General features: G+C 39.2%; 1 protein-coding gene across 1 annotated transcript in view; it reads left to right on the top strand.

The window, feature by feature from the left end:
* Positions 1-1,140: 1,140 nt before the first annotated feature.
* LOC108750840 (hemicentin-2-like) overlaps positions 1,141-17,820 on the top strand; it is a 37,130-nt gene continuing 20,450 nt past the window's right edge. Inside the window, exon 1 of the mRNA XM_018490648.1 lies at positions 1,141-1,222. Coding sequence (XP_018346150.1) covers positions 1,141-1,222 — 82 coding nt within the window. The remainder of the gene's footprint in view (positions 1,223-17,820) is intronic.

Genomic DNA, 17,820 nt, shown 5'->3' with positions numbered 1-17,820 from the left:
CATACCACCCTCGCGCGATCGCTCTATTCGTGTCCCAGAGGAAGACTCGTCACGAGTTCGCCACTGTCGGCCGCTGACCCGAGATTGCGATTTGGTTTACGGAATCATGCGATTAGAACATTCTCCCTCGAGAAGAAATGAGATATATTTTTTTAGATAAAATAGATAATATTTAAGCTAGATAATTCTTCCCAGGTAATCGGTCACATTTGTACCTGAAATGGAGTTGGATCTACCAAGTCCGATGTGATTGGAGATACCAATACTTTGGTGTTTGCTGCCTTTTCTTCATTTCGCTATAATTGAAAGCGGCGCAGCGTAAATTTTACGCGGAGGACGAAGGATGCACGAGAACGATGGGCGGTAATCCCGATATACCAAAGTGCATAACGTAAAATGTTTTTCGTTAGCGGATGTGTTAGTTGCGATCGTTGACGCTATCGTGATCGCGCGATATGACAAACTAGTTTATCGATTTTTCCGTCCCACGTTCTCGAAAACATCATTACGTCATTATCACCGAGCGATGACGTGGAGAGACGTGGAATGGGTCATCTGTGCGCGCGTGTGAGACTTAGTGGTGTATGAAGTGAACGCCAATAGACTGTGCAAGGATGTACAATTACTCGATCGAGTAACCCTGTTAGACGACGCTGAAGTTTCCGTACATAAATAACGCGCGTAATCGCGCGGAGCCCTTAAGGAGTTACGCGACTTACTTATAATCTGCAGTTTTACGTCGAGAATCTACCGGCGAAGTGCCTCGCGTGCTCCGTCAACTGCACTTAAGCCTTCTCTCAAAGCGCAAGTCGGGACCCCCGTCGTCGCCCTCGCTCGTTATCGTTAAAAGTGTATATCGGAGCGTTTTATTGGGAACCCGTGTTTTTCACTGCCAGTGAAAATCGGCCACCTCGGAGGACCGAGTCAGATCGATGCGACGGATTCTCCAGCTCCAGCGTCTTATGACGAGATGCACCCGTTAGAACCGAGATTCCGAGGATGACCTGACGTATCACCGGGGATCGCTCATCTCATTGAAATTTATCAGCCGCGTCGACTCCCACTTAAGCAGGGTTTAAGGAGAAGAACAGTGTATCTGCATTGAAGAGACGGAGGAGGCAAGAATTCATTTCGCTTACAATGGAGAGGATGCTTTTGCTGATGAGCTTGCTGGCCCGGTTCGTCGTTGCGGAAGTTCTGCTTGGCGACGTCGACGAGCCACGTAAGTGAATGAAGAACTTGGAAGCTTTCTAGTACAGAGAAAGGGCAGATGGGAATAAAGTATAACACATAATTGCGAAAGGAGAGGAGTTTCGTCTTTCCCCTTTCGTTTACGTCCGCTAATGGGATTGGGAAAAATAATTGGTCCAGATCGATAAGTATTCCTTCTATTCTTGTTATAAGGTTTCTTCCTACGGTTTATGTTTCTCCAAAGTTCCATCATCGCTTATATACGCCGACACGTTTAAGGCTAAGTATCTACGTTGCTTTCGCAGGTAACGGGGAAAATGTTTACGCTTGCAATATTCCCCTGCTTTCAACATAGTGAAAATATTTACGCGCCTGCATTAGGATCGCTTATATCGACGTCCATATCGATTTTCCATATCACAACGCAGGATAATGAACCAGCAGATGTGACACGCGAGATAGTGACACGATAGCTGATCAGTTTCTTTTATTAAAATTTTAATTTCGATTAGTGCCGGCAGTAAATGAAATATTTAATGCAAAGAATTTAAAATTAATCAAAAAAGATTATGATTAATTTAATTCTTGAAAAGAAGTTTAAAAAACTTTCGATTGGTATCGCAGGTAAAAATATTAATAGTCAAATATTAATAATCGAAGCAGATGTAGATAGTAAAAACTATAATATGATGTCGAATAGTTATTGATTATATATTTTACAGGACTCTAGATAGCATGAGAAAAACATTAAAATAAATGTCTACACGTGTACAATCGTATTTCTGATAAAATTTTCCTCTCATTTCCACCGTTTATATCTAGTCGCGTATGACAAATATCATAAAGACTAGAACTTTGATAAGTACACTACTATAAAGAACACTTGAACAAACGGCAATAATTGAATTAATTAACACAGTTAGTCGCAGCGATCGTTTTGTGACTGTAAAAAAATGATTACAATGACCATTTTTTTGTATCAAATAAAAAATATGCCAGCGAAAAATACTGACGGTCATCTAACCAGTTAACTAAAAATAAAGAGAGAGAGAGAGAGAGAGAGAGAGAAATATACATTTTGTTTTATTAACACTTTTGGATTTAACCAGAATAAACTTCAATTAGTGGACGTTCCAAAAATTCCACTAAAGAAAAATCTCCACATTCGACATTAAATATCGTTTTATTATTATTACTGTATTGATTTTTCAGAATGCAGCGTATATTCATCGTATGTGCCAATAAAACGAACGGACAATAATTATACGATCAGCGATCGTTTGCCAATGTCTGGAATTACTGCATCGGCGGAACACGTCGTCGGATCGTGCCGTAATTATCATGCAACAACGGCTTGGGCAAATAGCGGCATTAAACGCGAAACTAAATCGAGCAAGACGAGAATTTATTTGGTTGATCCGATATATATTTCGGCATTACGTACGGGCCGATGTGCGAGGTGACAAATGATGCGTTCTGATTTACGACACGGGACGGGGTAAAAGGACACGACAGAATTTCAGGCGTGACGCGCGCCCGCGATTTATGCCGCTAATTAATGGCGAAGGACAAGTTAGCGCGGCCGTCATCGTAGCGACATCGGCGACAACCTCATAATCGTTACCGTGCATGTTGTGCGTGATGTGACGTGTCGCGTGCGCGGCGAGCACCGGAAAAAGATGGGGAGCGTACATTAATTTTGACGTACGCACGGGACGTGAACGGCGTCGAGAATTCGCCGCCTGTCAATAGTTGTTTTGCGGGCAGCGACGGGGACGCGCCCTCCGCCGCCACGTCGCGTCGTCGTGCTCCACGACATCGGACAGGACCGCAACCCGTTTATTTAATCGGTGCATTATGCAAATTGACATAACGGTTCCACTTCGGATGCAGTAATCGACCGCCATCTCTCGACAGATTCACAATGGGCCAACATGTACGCTGAATAATTGGCAGTAGCGTATCGTGGACTGAAAATCAAAGCCGTTGCATGTGCACCCTTTCCTCCTCCCCCCCCACTCCCTCCTCCTCCCCCTTCCCCTCTGTCCACCCCATATCCACGAATTCTCGTGTATATCAGGAACCAATGATGGACCCCTGGCGTGTAACGCGCGCACACAATTGCTTAATGGTATGTATGCCGTAGATTCGGTTGTTCCGTTCGAAATTGAATGGTGTCGGGGTGGAGTAGATCGGAGGACGTACACGAGTTGGGAAAAACATATCATGCGAGTAATGAAATTATTTTGCGTTGACGGTTTTTTTTTTTTTTTTTTTTTTTATAAATAAAGCGGTTGTGCGAAACGCGGCGTTAAAGAAAGGGAGAATTCCGTAATAAAGAATATCCCACAACTCATACTGCGTCGATGCGTGGATTCGCAAATTTACAGCTTCGATTGTTCTACACAATTCTTGTCAGTTATAGAGATATATGAAAGTCATCGTTATTCTATCTCGTGCTGTGTGTCAGCTTTTGGCTTATATTTTAAACTTCTTAAAATCCTCTTATCTATTATTCCGAAATATTTTTATCCCCGCTCATTTGTACTTTTAACTCTAATCGGGATCCGTGCTGCCTGCTAACTGGACATCACTTTAAATTAATGTATCTTTATTTAAAATTAACGTATATTTAACAATTTTATTTCCATTTTGAAGGTTAAAATTCGAGAACACAATAAAATAACGTTATTCAAAATTATATAACATTGTGAAAAATATTTAGTACAAACAATTTTTTACAATGTAGTTGAAGAAAATAATGTCCGAGTTTGCTGAATTAGCAAATATCAATTAGGGTTAAATGTTCTTATCTCGTTTTTATGACAATTCAAATTTAATCGTGTAGCTAAACTCTTAGGTTCTTTCACGTTAAAATTTTATACCACCCACCGTTTAAACTGATCAAGGGTTTCAAAGTTGTTCGTTAAGCAAATAAAGCAAAAACGATGATAAAGTTAAAGATTTTAATGACAAATTAGCAATACTCATCGATACGGCGTGTAACGCAATGTCCTTGTCATGGTTTAAACATCGATTACTAAAGTAGGACGATTGTAAAGTTAATAGGGATGTGGAACGTTCGCAGTAGCGTTACTTTAGCTACTTCAATTGCCACGGTAGGTGCAACATTAAATTTTTATTCGATCGTTAAACTGGATAGATTACGATCAAAGACATCAAATGCTATCCGTATATCGCGTATACCGTATCATAGCAGCCGACTATATATACTGTATTGCTGACAGTAAAGCAGTAAAGCAAATTATGAAAGTGCGCAAACTTCCAATTGTACACATAACGCCATGTGTACATACGTGTCCATAGCGTTGCTAAAATAGTAGCGAAAGTTTGAATTAAAAGTTCATAGTTTTAATTTTTTCGTTTGATAATAAAGATTAAAAGGTATATTTAGACTGAGAAAATATTTAGAATTTTTTCATTGAAAGAGAGCTCTCTCAATTAACATTTTATTCATAGTCTTACTTTTTCTTTGCAAATTGCATCGTCCATCCGCTATTTTATATATATATATATATATTATATGTTAATCAATAAATCTATTATTATCCTTAACAATTTATATAAGTTAATTGAGACGAAATAAATACGATTTACGTCCTGCTTTATTTTATATTGTAATTATAAACAAAAAATAGTATCATTTATTCTAGATATGTGAAAACTATGGATGTATTGATACGTGAGAGCGTGTATTCTATGCAGAGGTACATTAAGATATTGGTTTTATCAAAGCTTTCCCATAAATCACTGCGCAATGACTTAATCGACATTAATGACCTTTGATTGCGCGCAAGAAAGTTAAGAGACACGGCGATATTACACGTATAAAATGAGTTTTTTAAGGTAACTGTTTCAAAGAAGCGTTTATTCCCATTCGCTGCGTATTTTAAAATTGATTCTCTTTGAAGTCATCAGTGGATATACGGCCACCGCACCGCTTCGAAGTGGTGCGTCGAAACGCGCTTAAACGACTACAGATCCTCCTCGCGGTAAACCGCGTGCTCGTAATGGAGCGTAATGCGTACAGTAACGGTCCATTACGGGCGAAGATATTGAAATTCCGCGGGAGTGCAACTTCGTTCGATGGAAACTTAAAATTCTTTCGCTGGCGGTCGCGCTGCCGCCGCGGCCGTGGTCGCGGCCAACCTACCCCCGGGCTTGAGTTTCATATCGGGCTATAAGATGTGAAGAAAAGTTTATAAAGCACAGGTAAACCTGTAGTATTCCGCGAACGTTGCGCGGGCTCGAAATAAAAGGAAACTGCAATTACAGCTCGTGGCGGTGACGTTGAGGGGGGGGGAGGGGAAGGGACGGCGGCAGTATATAGAGTCTCAAGTAAAAGATTGTTCAGACAACTTCTGATTGATCCGCCATATTTTCTTGCTAGAGATAGAGTGAAATCAACGAATAAGATAGATTGAGATACGTGGATGTTTTATGCCAGGGGTGTTCAAACGCATCGCGTTCTATTTTATGCATAATCTATCTCTTTTTATTACATTTAATTAAATTTGTATGTAGATTGTATGCGACTTTATAAACTCGAAACTGATTTCACTTATCATTTTTAATGTATCTAATACAATAAATGTAATCAATAAGTTTTAACATTCTTCGTTATCAATTCATTTGGCCATTTATCTCAACAGAGATTGTATATTGTATAATCTATCTCATCTCCTACTCTCTAAATATGAATCAGTATACGAATAATCATTGACATTAATCCCAAGTATGCCAATAATAATCAATGAAATGTGAAATCCTTAACTTAATTAATCTTGTTTTAATGTATAAATTCAATGATATTGAAAGTGACATGCAAATATTGATATTTTGCACAAACTCTTCTCTTTTTCTATTGAATTTCACTGATTATTCAATGTCAAATATGTCGATTACCGAATAATCAGTGATTATCCACTGATTCAGATTTACAGAGTATCTTAAATTCTGAAAAATGACGGATTAAACAGAAAGTTGTTTAAGACCTGATTGTAACAACGTTGCTTTGACTTTGAGCGAAGCTCAAAACTTTCACTTTCTCTTTTTAATACCGAGAGGGAGAGACGGAGCTAATTAAAAGATAGCAGTCCAATCTCTTACTTGAAGATCTTTACGACGATATGGAAACCACATTATGAGAAAATTGAGAAAGCGCAGTTGTCGTACCCCTCTGTTGAAATGTCATTCATGTCATCGTGGATTAAGGGAAAAATAGAGAGAGAGAGAGAGAGAGAGAGAGAGAGAGAGAGAAAATGGGCTTCAATGTCCGTCGCGAAATACACGGTAACGATCGGTGACTCAAGATAACCGGAAGCTCGGCATGGATAATGTATCCGGATGCACGACGATGCCTTACCCAGGTTTACCTCGGGGTGCACGACCCCGATGGCGCACACGTTCGCCCTATTCGGAAGCCGCGATGCAACTGCAGTCGGAACGTGACGTTGTCGGGTCGGGAAAGGCGTATTTTTGGTACGTCGCTGTATTGTCACTCCCTTCGGTTTTTCTCCTCTCTTCGCTTAGAGCACGATTTTATTGTCGGTGATTTTGCCGTGCAATTTTGCATATAGACGGATATATATGGCGTTACAGAAGTTCATTTTATCCCGATCATACGTAATAGGGAACGAGCTGGAAAGAATGCCAGTTTTATTTCGATATTGACGCGTCGTTACGAAGTCATTCATCATGCACACAAAAGGCGCTCCGTGATGTGTCCGACAAACTTCTCTTGTACATTTTCTGTGCAATTTAGAATCAATTTTCTCTAAAAAAGAATACTGAAATGTATTATAGGATAGTTTTTTAATTATGAACAATTGGAAATATAAATGATTGAACAGCTATATTTTTTAATACGATGATAATAGTATCTCTCTGAGATTTATCCAGTAATTAATTATTAATGAATCGGCGACTAAAAAAAAGATTACAGCAAATTATATATCCTCTTTAAATAAAATATTATTATATTAGAATATTACTGAAGTAAAAGCTAAAATGATATTGCTGATTTGCAATTCTAAAGAGATAGTATTATCTTTACAGTACTAATTATTTAAGTTTCAAATTAATTTTTTATCATCTTTCCAATACATAAAATTATGATGCAATATTATTTTCCTCGAGATGACTGTGTTTATTGAAGTGAGGAAACAAAATGCTAGAATTTGGAGCATGATCTATGAAAATATACAACGGCCTAAATTCGTGAAAAATAACACGTTTACGTGAAATTATCCTAATATCGATATTAAGCAGAAGTTGCAGGTTTGCGATTTTTAATAAAAGTTTTAGGCTATTGGAAGCTCTTTCGCGTTCAACGAGTTTCGCTGTTGAAATTCCGCGTCGCAGTTTCGTTGCAGCCTCTCGTTTCCGTGCCATTGCGCTTATGTCTTCTTGCGCACCAATGTCGTAACAGTTCCTATTTGTAATGCAGGATCATATCATGTCCTCCTCGATATCACGATTTTCTCACATCCGGCTAGCATAAAGGCCAAACGTCATTTTCCGCCTCGCATATTACTGTTTGCATTTCGTATAGCAACGTTTAACAAAAGGCGCATGCATAATATTAATCCTTTTATCGTATCTTTTTTATCTTCTATAACGTTTAATCAGCATATGATGCGCACTATCGATTTGATACAAAGTCGTAGTAAATTTTGTGCTTTATAAAGAATATTCTTTTAGAAAATCTCTCCGCTTTTTTAATTTTAGTTGTATTTTACGTCTAATAAGTCATTTCTATTCTCTCTCTAAAAATAATATATATCTTTTTCACTTTGTACATTTTATATATTACGTGTAAGTATATTTTGTATTCACGATATTACATCTTTTTCAGAAAATATTTAATTAAGCCAATTATGTTACAGTTTTTATATTATATTCTGAAATAATTAAAAATAATTGATTCATATATACTGTGGCTAATTATTAATATTACAAAGCATCGTAGTAATAACATGATATATTTTCATGAAGAAATTAATACCATTTCACGGGAAAAATTTTAACGTTAGTAATCGGAAAATATGCAATTCTCGCGCAATTACTAGCGGACATGTGTAGAAATAATCGACGATTATACCATCGCGCTGCTGACGGTCGTCTTTGTCGCGATATTTAATTCCGCAATCGCAGGGCTATAAAAGCCGCGTTACAGCGCCTATCGCCGTCAGCGTTATTAATTTTCAAACTGCACGGGGGTTACGCCCGGAAGGCGGTCCGTGGGTGTTCGCTCACGGGGTGGTTGAAGGGGGATACTTCGTAAATCACTCGACGGGATTTATTATCGAGGATGTTCGCGTAAATGGCGGCACCGTGGTGCGGCTTCGACCGCAACGCCGGAAAAGAAAGGAAAAGCCAACGGCGGACGCGACGATGGAAAACGAGCGAGAGAGCGGACTCCGTGGCCGAGGATGACTCGGCCGTAAGAGAAGGATATCCGGCCTTGAAAAGCGAGAGGTAAAAACCGAGAGGGAGGGAAAAGTGAACAGGTAAAAAGGTAAAAAAAAAAAAAACGAAGGAAGAAGAATAAAAATGGGAAGTGAGAAGAGCACGAGAAACATCGCGGGAACTATTTCCACAATGGTGCGGTGTACAACGTTCGGTCGAGCACGCTGGCGCGAAATAAGTCGGCGCGACTAGGCGATATGTGTAGCACGAGAAAAACAGGAAACCGCGGTATTTCAAAGTCCTGGCTAACGAACGACCCCATAGCCGGCTGGCTGGCTGGCCGGCTGGCTAGCTGGCTACCTGGCTGGCCGGTCAAACTTTCTGTTAGTACGCGGATGGAGAACCTTCCGGCGAAAATTTTCCGCGAGCTCCATCGAGTTGTGACTAATGCGCTATTCCGCCATGGCTTTTTTCCTGACGATAGAACTAGTCAGTAAAAAAAAAAAAAAAAAAAATAAATAAATAAATGTTAAGGATTCAACTTTTACAAATAAGATGCTCTTTTCCTCTCTACACGGAAAAAATAATTTCGCTAAAATATATGTATAAAAACTTGGATGCAAAATCTGAAAATATTTAAGTTGAATTATTAAATTATTTTGCTGGCTTGTTTTTATGTTCCATCAACATAAGTTTTCCGTATTTTCGCTCGAAGAACAATACATGGAATTGTAATATAATGAAACTATTTTATCACTACATAAGATACTAATACACACACACACATACACACACACACACAAACACACACACACACACACACACACACACACACAGAGCATATTAGTTTCTTATAGTCTTTTAAGTAAATTTACTTAAAGGTAAAAAAAGAAGATTTTCGTTGCACTACAATAATTTTACAATGCAAAATGTAAGGGATTAATAAAAATAACACATAAAATATTATACGTTTTTAAAACATCAAAATATTTTCACAAATTGCTTTATTATAACATAAACAAAAGTACAAACAAATATCTTTTTGAGTTACTGAATAAACAGAATTAAATTACACTGTAAAGTTCTATTTTAAATAAATATTTATGATATTCGTCGAGAAGCTGTGTGACGTTACATTAGTATATCTTCTTGAGAATATCTTAACAGTTAGGATAAACAGACGAGTACGTTTCACATACATAAAAATATCGTTTCTACGCACACAGAGTTGCATCAATTCTCGTTTTAAGAATGAGTCAAATATTGAACATTTGATAATGTTATTCCTGATGTTATTACTAATGCGAAATTTTTGAATATTTCGATCATCGATCCCTCCTCTGAGAATCTCACCGAGTCAATATACTTAGTAAATTGACAATATATGTATGTATGATAATATATATATATTTTTGTCGTACACATTTTGCAGATCACGAAACACGAGCGACACACATACCGCACGGATATCGCATACGTTGACTAGTTCTCCTCTCATCACGCGATGTTTCCGCTTCGACTATTGATTATCCAGCGGATCACACGCCGTATTTATTTGCCTGTCTATAATATGCTCACGGTGAACGAAGCGCTCGGAGATTTGCATGCACAATAAGCGATCTGTCGCGCGTAATACAGCTCTCGTTGTTCAGAGAAGGGTTTGATAACAAGCATGAGCGCACGAGGATCCCAAAGGGAACGGTCAAATAATAATCGTTTTATTTATTTGTACAATTCCAATACTCGTGCGCGAGAGTCTACCTTCTTCGGGATCGACGATTTTCGACGATTATTGATATTAAATATTACACGCGATGTCTACGTTAATCGTCGAAAATAATCGTCCGAAAGAGAGATGCATCCCACGCCATATCTACATAAAGCACCTCTACTATCCGCGGCGTTTTCAATTATTTATGCTACGTTATGCACGTACGGATGTATGTATTCTATAGCTAATTAGAATAATGCGGAGAACGATGGCGACGTTACAATGCCGCAGCACGACCGATGAAATTTATTCAATACTAACAGCGCTAATTTTACATAGGAATCTTGATGAATTATTAAAGACTCGCTTCCCCCCTCCCGCGGCAAGCATGTCCGGGTTACGTACATTTCATGGCTTTTCTATTTGGCCGTTTGCCAAGTAACGAGGCTTTTCGATTAAATGAATCGATCCTTGTAAACGTCTAGTCGTATTATGCTTTTATCATGGCGCTCACCATGGGGTCTCAAATTCTTCCCTTAATATTGCAATCATAATTTTGGTTTGACTTGTATTTAGAATACGGACGCAATTAAGAGAATATCCATATAACGCAAATAAAAATACACTTATAATGATGGCTTTTATCAAAGGCTAAATTCTATTGCAAGGACGATTTCTCTTTTGGTGTAGATATATATAGTATATATATATATATATACATACGCGGAAAATTAATAAGGGAGAACCTCTTTAACAAAAAAGATATGTACCGCGCGAGATTCGCGAAGGATAGAAACGATGGGAACATGCGATATGGGCGTGGCAGCCCCCACAGCAAGCGTCGCCGACAAAAAGCGTGGCAATAGCGGCGAAAGACAGAACATAAGAAACCCCCGACCTATGAACCTGCCTTGTGCACGTGATGTCATTATTGCTCTGCATTTGCCGCTCTCCGGTCCCGCTCCTGTTCGTCTCGTCTCGCGCGCGCGTAAGTAAGGCGATATCGTACGCGCGAATTCGTCTGGAGCAGCTGCGCGGAGCCAGTCCTTACGCGAACATTTGCGGCAAATTACATTTCCGCGACTCCACCCCTCGTCGACCGAAGAGCTGTTACTTACTTACAAAGCGCGCTAAGTCGTAATTCCCGTAAAACTCTTCTCTCTCTCTCTCTCTCTCTCACCCCCTTTCCTTCCTTTCTTAGCCCGAAAGTTCTTTAAACGATCTCGCGCGGGGAGAGGGAGAACCTCTTTGATCATAATCTCTCGACCGGAGTTATTTGGAAGCTCCTGAATTCCAACGCGTGCGACCGCTCGAGCGATAAAGTCGCTTTACTGGAGAGAAATCTTTTTTTTTTCCTCGAACGATAGCGCGAGAAAAGAGGGACATAGATAGACTCGCGTCTAAGGACAACTCTATCATTACCTGGCAGATTATCTCTTCCGATTGCCGAAGAAGAAGTGCGTCCTGAAATGTCTTTGGTTGATTTTCCTAAATTAAAGCTATATAAATCGATGTTTCTTCTCAGTGTGCAGTCTCAATAGCAGATAATCGTTGATTGCTCCGGACGCACGCCTACCCAGTTACACACCGCTAGTTACGGTAGACACGGATTTGAATAAAATCACTGAAAATTGCCCTGATTGCCTATTAAAATGCATTCGGGCAGACGTTATATATTAGCGCTATTTGTATCATTCTATCTTTGTTTTACGTCTAATAAACGATGAGGATAGAATAACACAAACAGTGCTAATAGCGTCTCTTCAAATGCATCCCTAAAGCTGGATTTATATATATAGAACAGTGGCAAGATTAGACCGCAGCGTGACCTGTATGATGTATTTCCAGTTGCAGGACGCAGGACATGAAAGTTCATTCAATTTCAATGTATCCTCCGTATTTGCGCCCTGCATCCTTAAACCGGGTCTATACATAGCACGCAGAACGCAAATCGCAGGTCATAAAATTAGAACCTGAACTTTACGTATTTCAGGTCGTAGGCTCTGGATGTAGAACGCTGGACGCACCAAAGTTGGATAAACTTCAACTTTCATGTAGATTTGATTTTAGGAGTGCGTGCAAGAAGCGTACGCTATTATTTGCGTCATTCTGTCTTCTCATCGTTTATTAGGCGTAAAACAATTCTCTAAATTTGAGATGGAAAATTGAAAAAAAGAATAAAAATATTTTCACTCTCAAACACAAGGATAATAGATTTTCGCTTTTTAGAGGTTTCATTTTTTTGAGCTAAGATTTCACTTTTTTAAAATGAAAGTCACTCTAAGAGATGAAATCTGGAATGAATCTCATTCCAAAAAAAGCAATGAAATTTTTCTTTTGAAGTGAATCTCATTCCAAAAGAGCGAAGTCTTACTCGAAAAAAAAGAGTGAAAATTTGTCACTCTCGTTGAAGACTTTCTTTATTCATTCTTTTTTTTCAATCGGCTCAATTTTCACTCGAAAAGATTTAAAGAGAACGAGAATGATACAAATAGCGCTAATAGCGTCTCTCCGAACGCAATAGGCAATCAGAGCGTGCTCTACAGAGGAGGCACGACTTCGGTGGCAATTCCCATTACGTCGCGGATTAGAGTAATTTCATTTGAATCACATATAATCTATAGATTACAGATTGCGTCCGCGTTTTCTCAGCCCGCGGCGAATGTCGCGGTGCAACTAACGAGTTTCTCACGAGCGCAGTATCGCCGTATGTAGATCGCACGCAGATCGCATGATTACAGTGAAAAATATGTCATGAAGGAGCGTTACAACTCGAATCCCCGACGCTCGATAAGTCTCCGTCGAGCTAATGCGGCCGACCTCCTTCTGGTCGCCGTTGTGCGAAATTGCAAACGAAAAACTGCGACTTTTCATCCGTCGTTATATTTACGGTAACACACGATCTCGATTGTCTTCTTATTAATCCTCGTATCTCATTCTTCATCTGCAGCCTTTCTGTAATCCGCTCTTCTTCGTGAAACGCCAAGAGTGACTCGGAAAAGCTGCTTTTGGTCCTGGTCGCCGAAAGGATCTCGTCGGAGCTTCTTTACTTTGTTCCCCGTCTACCTCGCTTTTCCTTTTCACATGTTCCTCTCTTCCTCCCTGAAGGCTCGACGCAAAGAGGAGAGTTCCGGAACTCAATGCGGGACTGATTGGCTCGTGCGATTATCTGTGGTCCTCCGATTGTCTTGGAAACGTTGCCTAGAAAGAAGTCCGATCAGAGTAACGTTAAAGTCCCAAAGGAAAAAGAGGAGGAACGAATATATATATATATATATTCGTTCCTCCTCTTTTTATATATATACAGGGATATATATAGAGAGGGACAGAAAATAGAGAAAAAAGCAAGAAAAAGAGAAAAAGGAAAGTGATGGCACGATTCCGCGAACGCGTGACCGCGGAGACGACGAGAATCCGGAAGAAGCGAGGAGCCAGAGCCTCGCTTTCTTGCTTTTATCCCGCGGATCTGGATTCATTCGGCCAGACAGCCAGCCAACCAGTTCGGCCATCCTCTAATGCCCGGATCTTTATACGCTTCTTAGCTTACCAACGCGGTTTCTGGACGGAAGAAACACCGTCACCGGCATCGATCGATGCACGAAAATAGCACGATTCCATTCGGTTGGCCCAAATCGCTAAAGATCTTCGAAACAATCGTAGATACGCCGGCCCCGTTTCTTCGCGACAGACTCCTTTGTTCGCGGGAAAAGGAGCTCCGTTCTGTTTTTATCCAATTCCCTCTTCAGTATGCAACCGACGTGATCTGGTCTGGATCTTGTTAGGTTTGCCTTTGACCTCGGCGACAGACACGCCTTATATTCGTACCAGGATCTTTCGCAAAATAGGTTAATTTCGAAATAAGATAATCACACAAGTAGAGTTATACTCTCCAGCGAGATACTACTTTACCGGTCCTCTTCATGGCCGGCTTCATCAGCATCAATTAACTTTAATCCTCGTTTAATTACGAGGGACGGTTAAACTGCGATTAAAATTAACCGACGTCGTCAAAACCGGTGATTAGTATTCCAAAAGCAAAATGGGGGCAAGACGAGATATTCATTTTTCTCCTTGCGCGGTCGATGCACAGCGCGAATTTTCTATAACGCGACAGTTAGCGACACTCCCTTGCGGCGACACTTTATTCGCCTGACGATACGCCTGACGCTCAACAGGGATTTCTTTTCTGTCGCTCTACCTTCGCAAGGAAATACCTATATATGTTCGATGAAACCTGAATGTCTGGTAGGTGGAAAGGTTACCGCCTATCTGATGGCGAGTAAATACGGCTTGGCGCGTGGAGACGCGACCGGTTTCATCGCACCTGCTCCAGGGAATTATTTCCCCTTTGCCTCTCTTACTCCTTACTGCCTCCTCATATATTCGCTATCCCACATAACAATCCACTCTCCTCGCCTCTCTCTCTCTCTCTCTCTCTCTCTCTTTCTCGGCGCCGCTCTCCTCGGTCTTCGCTTGCACCTTGCATTTCTCTATATGTATCCCGTTCTTTCAATTTATTCCTGCTGTCGTTTCTTTTACCGTCCCGCAGTATCATTCGTTTCCCAGAGCCCTCCATTATACGCGCGTACTGGTGCACCGCTGCGTACGCACATCGTTAGAAGCAAAGATACACGTATGCGCGGACACATTGGTTGTTTTCTATCGTTGTTATTATTATGGAAAGACGTACGTTCTTGTCGTACATGTGTTAATTTTGCAAACTCAGATATATTTTGCATTTAATATTTGCATCTGTATTTAATATTATATCAAGTTGTCATTTATACTTGAACTTGCGCGCACAACAAATTTACCAAAAATGATTTTACTACATTTATTAAAAATTCTTGAATAAAACATAGATGTAATAAATATGGATGCGCATTTCTATAATATAAAGTTGTATTATCGATTTAGAAAAAGTGAGGTAACTTGATTCATCTCTCCCTCTAATTTTATTTTATTTTTTTTACATTTCCTTACTTTTTCTTTTATCGTACTTAATAATATTATTTAATTTATAGTTTTTTATGTATTTGCGTGTCTGGTTTTGGGGCTTCAGAGGATTCAATCTGGGAGCGTATAATAAATAGTGATCTCTCTCTCTCTCTCTCTCTCTCTCTCTCTCTCTCTCTCTCAAATATCGAGTTGAAAAGAGATGTTGATACATGATTCAGTTCTTCCTACACAGAAAGAACAGTTTTGCTAAAATGTCTAAAAATTTAATTAGCTGCAGATCTGAAAATAATTTTGTTTGGACCATCAAAATAATTATGTAAGACGCTGACACTATTAATATATAACAACTTTTTTACAGAATTCTTATCAACGTTTAAGCGTTCTACTAGATTTCACATCTATATTTAGTGAAATTTTTAAGTACTTCAGTAATACTTCTTTCCGTGTAATGCAACACAGATATTATACTATAAAGATCAGAAAATGAGCTGTCTATATTTATGAAATAAAACGTAATTTCCGATAAAACAAATGAAAAGGTGATGTGCAACCAAATGTGTATAAAATATACGCTACCTTACTCCAACAATTTCATCGACCAGTAGCCATCACATTAGACAAACATAGTCTCAGTGTATACAGTGTATACAATGCTGTGTATAATGTCGAATGTAGAGGTAGCGTATGGCTGGAATTGACAATTCGGGTCCGTTAGATCGTGCCAGGCTTCTGCCTCCGACACGGCGGATTATTTCTAACGAAGGCAACGTCGCCACTATTTCGCGGCACGTAATTTCAGGGATTACTCCGGCGTGCCGAATTTTCGGAAGCGAGCGAAACGTAATTGCCTCCGTGGTGGAAGCGTCACGTTACGATGCATATGCACGTGTCGAATTATACGCCGGTGTGTTGCGCAGTAATTTGATTTGTAAAAACGCCCCTAAATGTAGTCGCATATAGTTATGTCTTGTAAGAAGCGCGAACGTAATTTACGCACGTTTAGAATGTAATTTATCGTAAATTTCCCACTTTCGTGTAGGTATTTCACTCAATAATTATCGTTCCATTTTCTTGAGATGTATATCAATATATTGTAATAAATGATCACTCTCTTACTGATATCTATCTCTTTCGTTTTACACGTCGTACAAAAGCTATATATTATATATATATACACACTTCAATTGTAGGTGAACTCAGGAACATATTCGGACACTATTTTATGGGAGAGCCTCTGGGTATGTTTGTCGTTCAGCTGTCACGTTAGGCTGACGTGTGTGCGTCCTTACAACATTTTCCTTTTAATACCCGTTGGGAATATGGAAAGAGACGACTCTACGATTTTAAACTTCGAGTGCCGATTTCAAAAAAAGATATCTTATCAGAATTAATTTTCTAATTTCCATAATAGAAATTCAGTAAGATATTTTTTGCAATATCTTATAACGTGAAAGTTGAAGCAGTAAAGTTTGCTTGAAGTGCACGGAAAGAACGATTTTGCTGAAGTATTAAAAAATTTAATTAGATATACACACAGATCTAAAAATAATTTTGTTGGGCCATTTAAATAATTACGCAGCAATCTCAAGAATGATGAGCAATATTGCGAAAAGTTTTGACATTCTAGCAGGCAGTTTAAGCGTCTTACATAATTATTTTAGTGGTCCAATAAAATTATTTTCAGATCCGTATCTATAATAGTTAAATTTTTTAATGCCTCAGCAAAATTACCTTTTTTGTGTAAATTATTTTAATAGAGTTTGATTTGCGCCGTAAAGTTTCGTTCAAATTATACGATTACGCGAATCTCGATGCAACGGACATTTAATATTTAATTAGTACTAATCGGTTCAATTATTTACGAGTGAAACAGTGCGCTAGCATAAGACAAACAGAATATTAACGTGCAATGAGATTAGGAACTTCTTCTTATTTCTACTTAGGTGAATGTATCCTTCAGAGAGTCATAAAACGCGCAGTATTTCTGCTAGAAAGCAGCATGAATCTCTATAACGCGATGTTTCCGGTTACTTCAGCGAAAGAATTGCGGTGCTCACAATGCGAAGCATCGCTAGTCGTATATTAGGATGTAAAACGACATATATGTCTTTCGGACTAAAGTTAAAGATGCGATGCGCACTGTTGCAGTGCTCGCATATAGTTGAATATGGTATATAAAGGAAAAAAAAAAAAAAAAAACTGGCGTACTTGATTCGTCATAAAATTCGGTACTGTCACAACGGAACGAATCTAATGCTTCAAACATTGAAGCCGTAAATAGAAAACTGACATACGTTACATAACGTCATATTTCTTCATGTTTTCCTATCAACAGTTTCCCAAATATATATTCGTAATACTAAAATCACATTACACAAGTTAATCTCGTTGCTTGTGATTAACTCGCGGAGAGTTCGAGAAAAAAATGCAAGACATAAATTTCTAAATTCCCGTTTAATTTTAGAGACGCTGTGTTCGCGAATGTTACGGAAAGGAGTAGTATGTATAATCAAAGTACAGCATTCCGG

Source organism: Trachymyrmex septentrionalis, unplaced genomic scaffold, assembly GCF_001594115.1.
Source record: "Trachymyrmex septentrionalis isolate Tsep2-gDNA-1 unplaced genomic scaffold, Tsep1.0 scaffold37, whole genome shotgun sequence".
NCBI classification, from domain to species: Eukaryota; Metazoa; Arthropoda; class Insecta; order Hymenoptera; family Formicidae; genus Trachymyrmex; species Trachymyrmex septentrionalis.
Note: the sequence above shows the minus strand (reverse complement) of the source record. Positions and strands in the feature narration are given on the sequence as shown.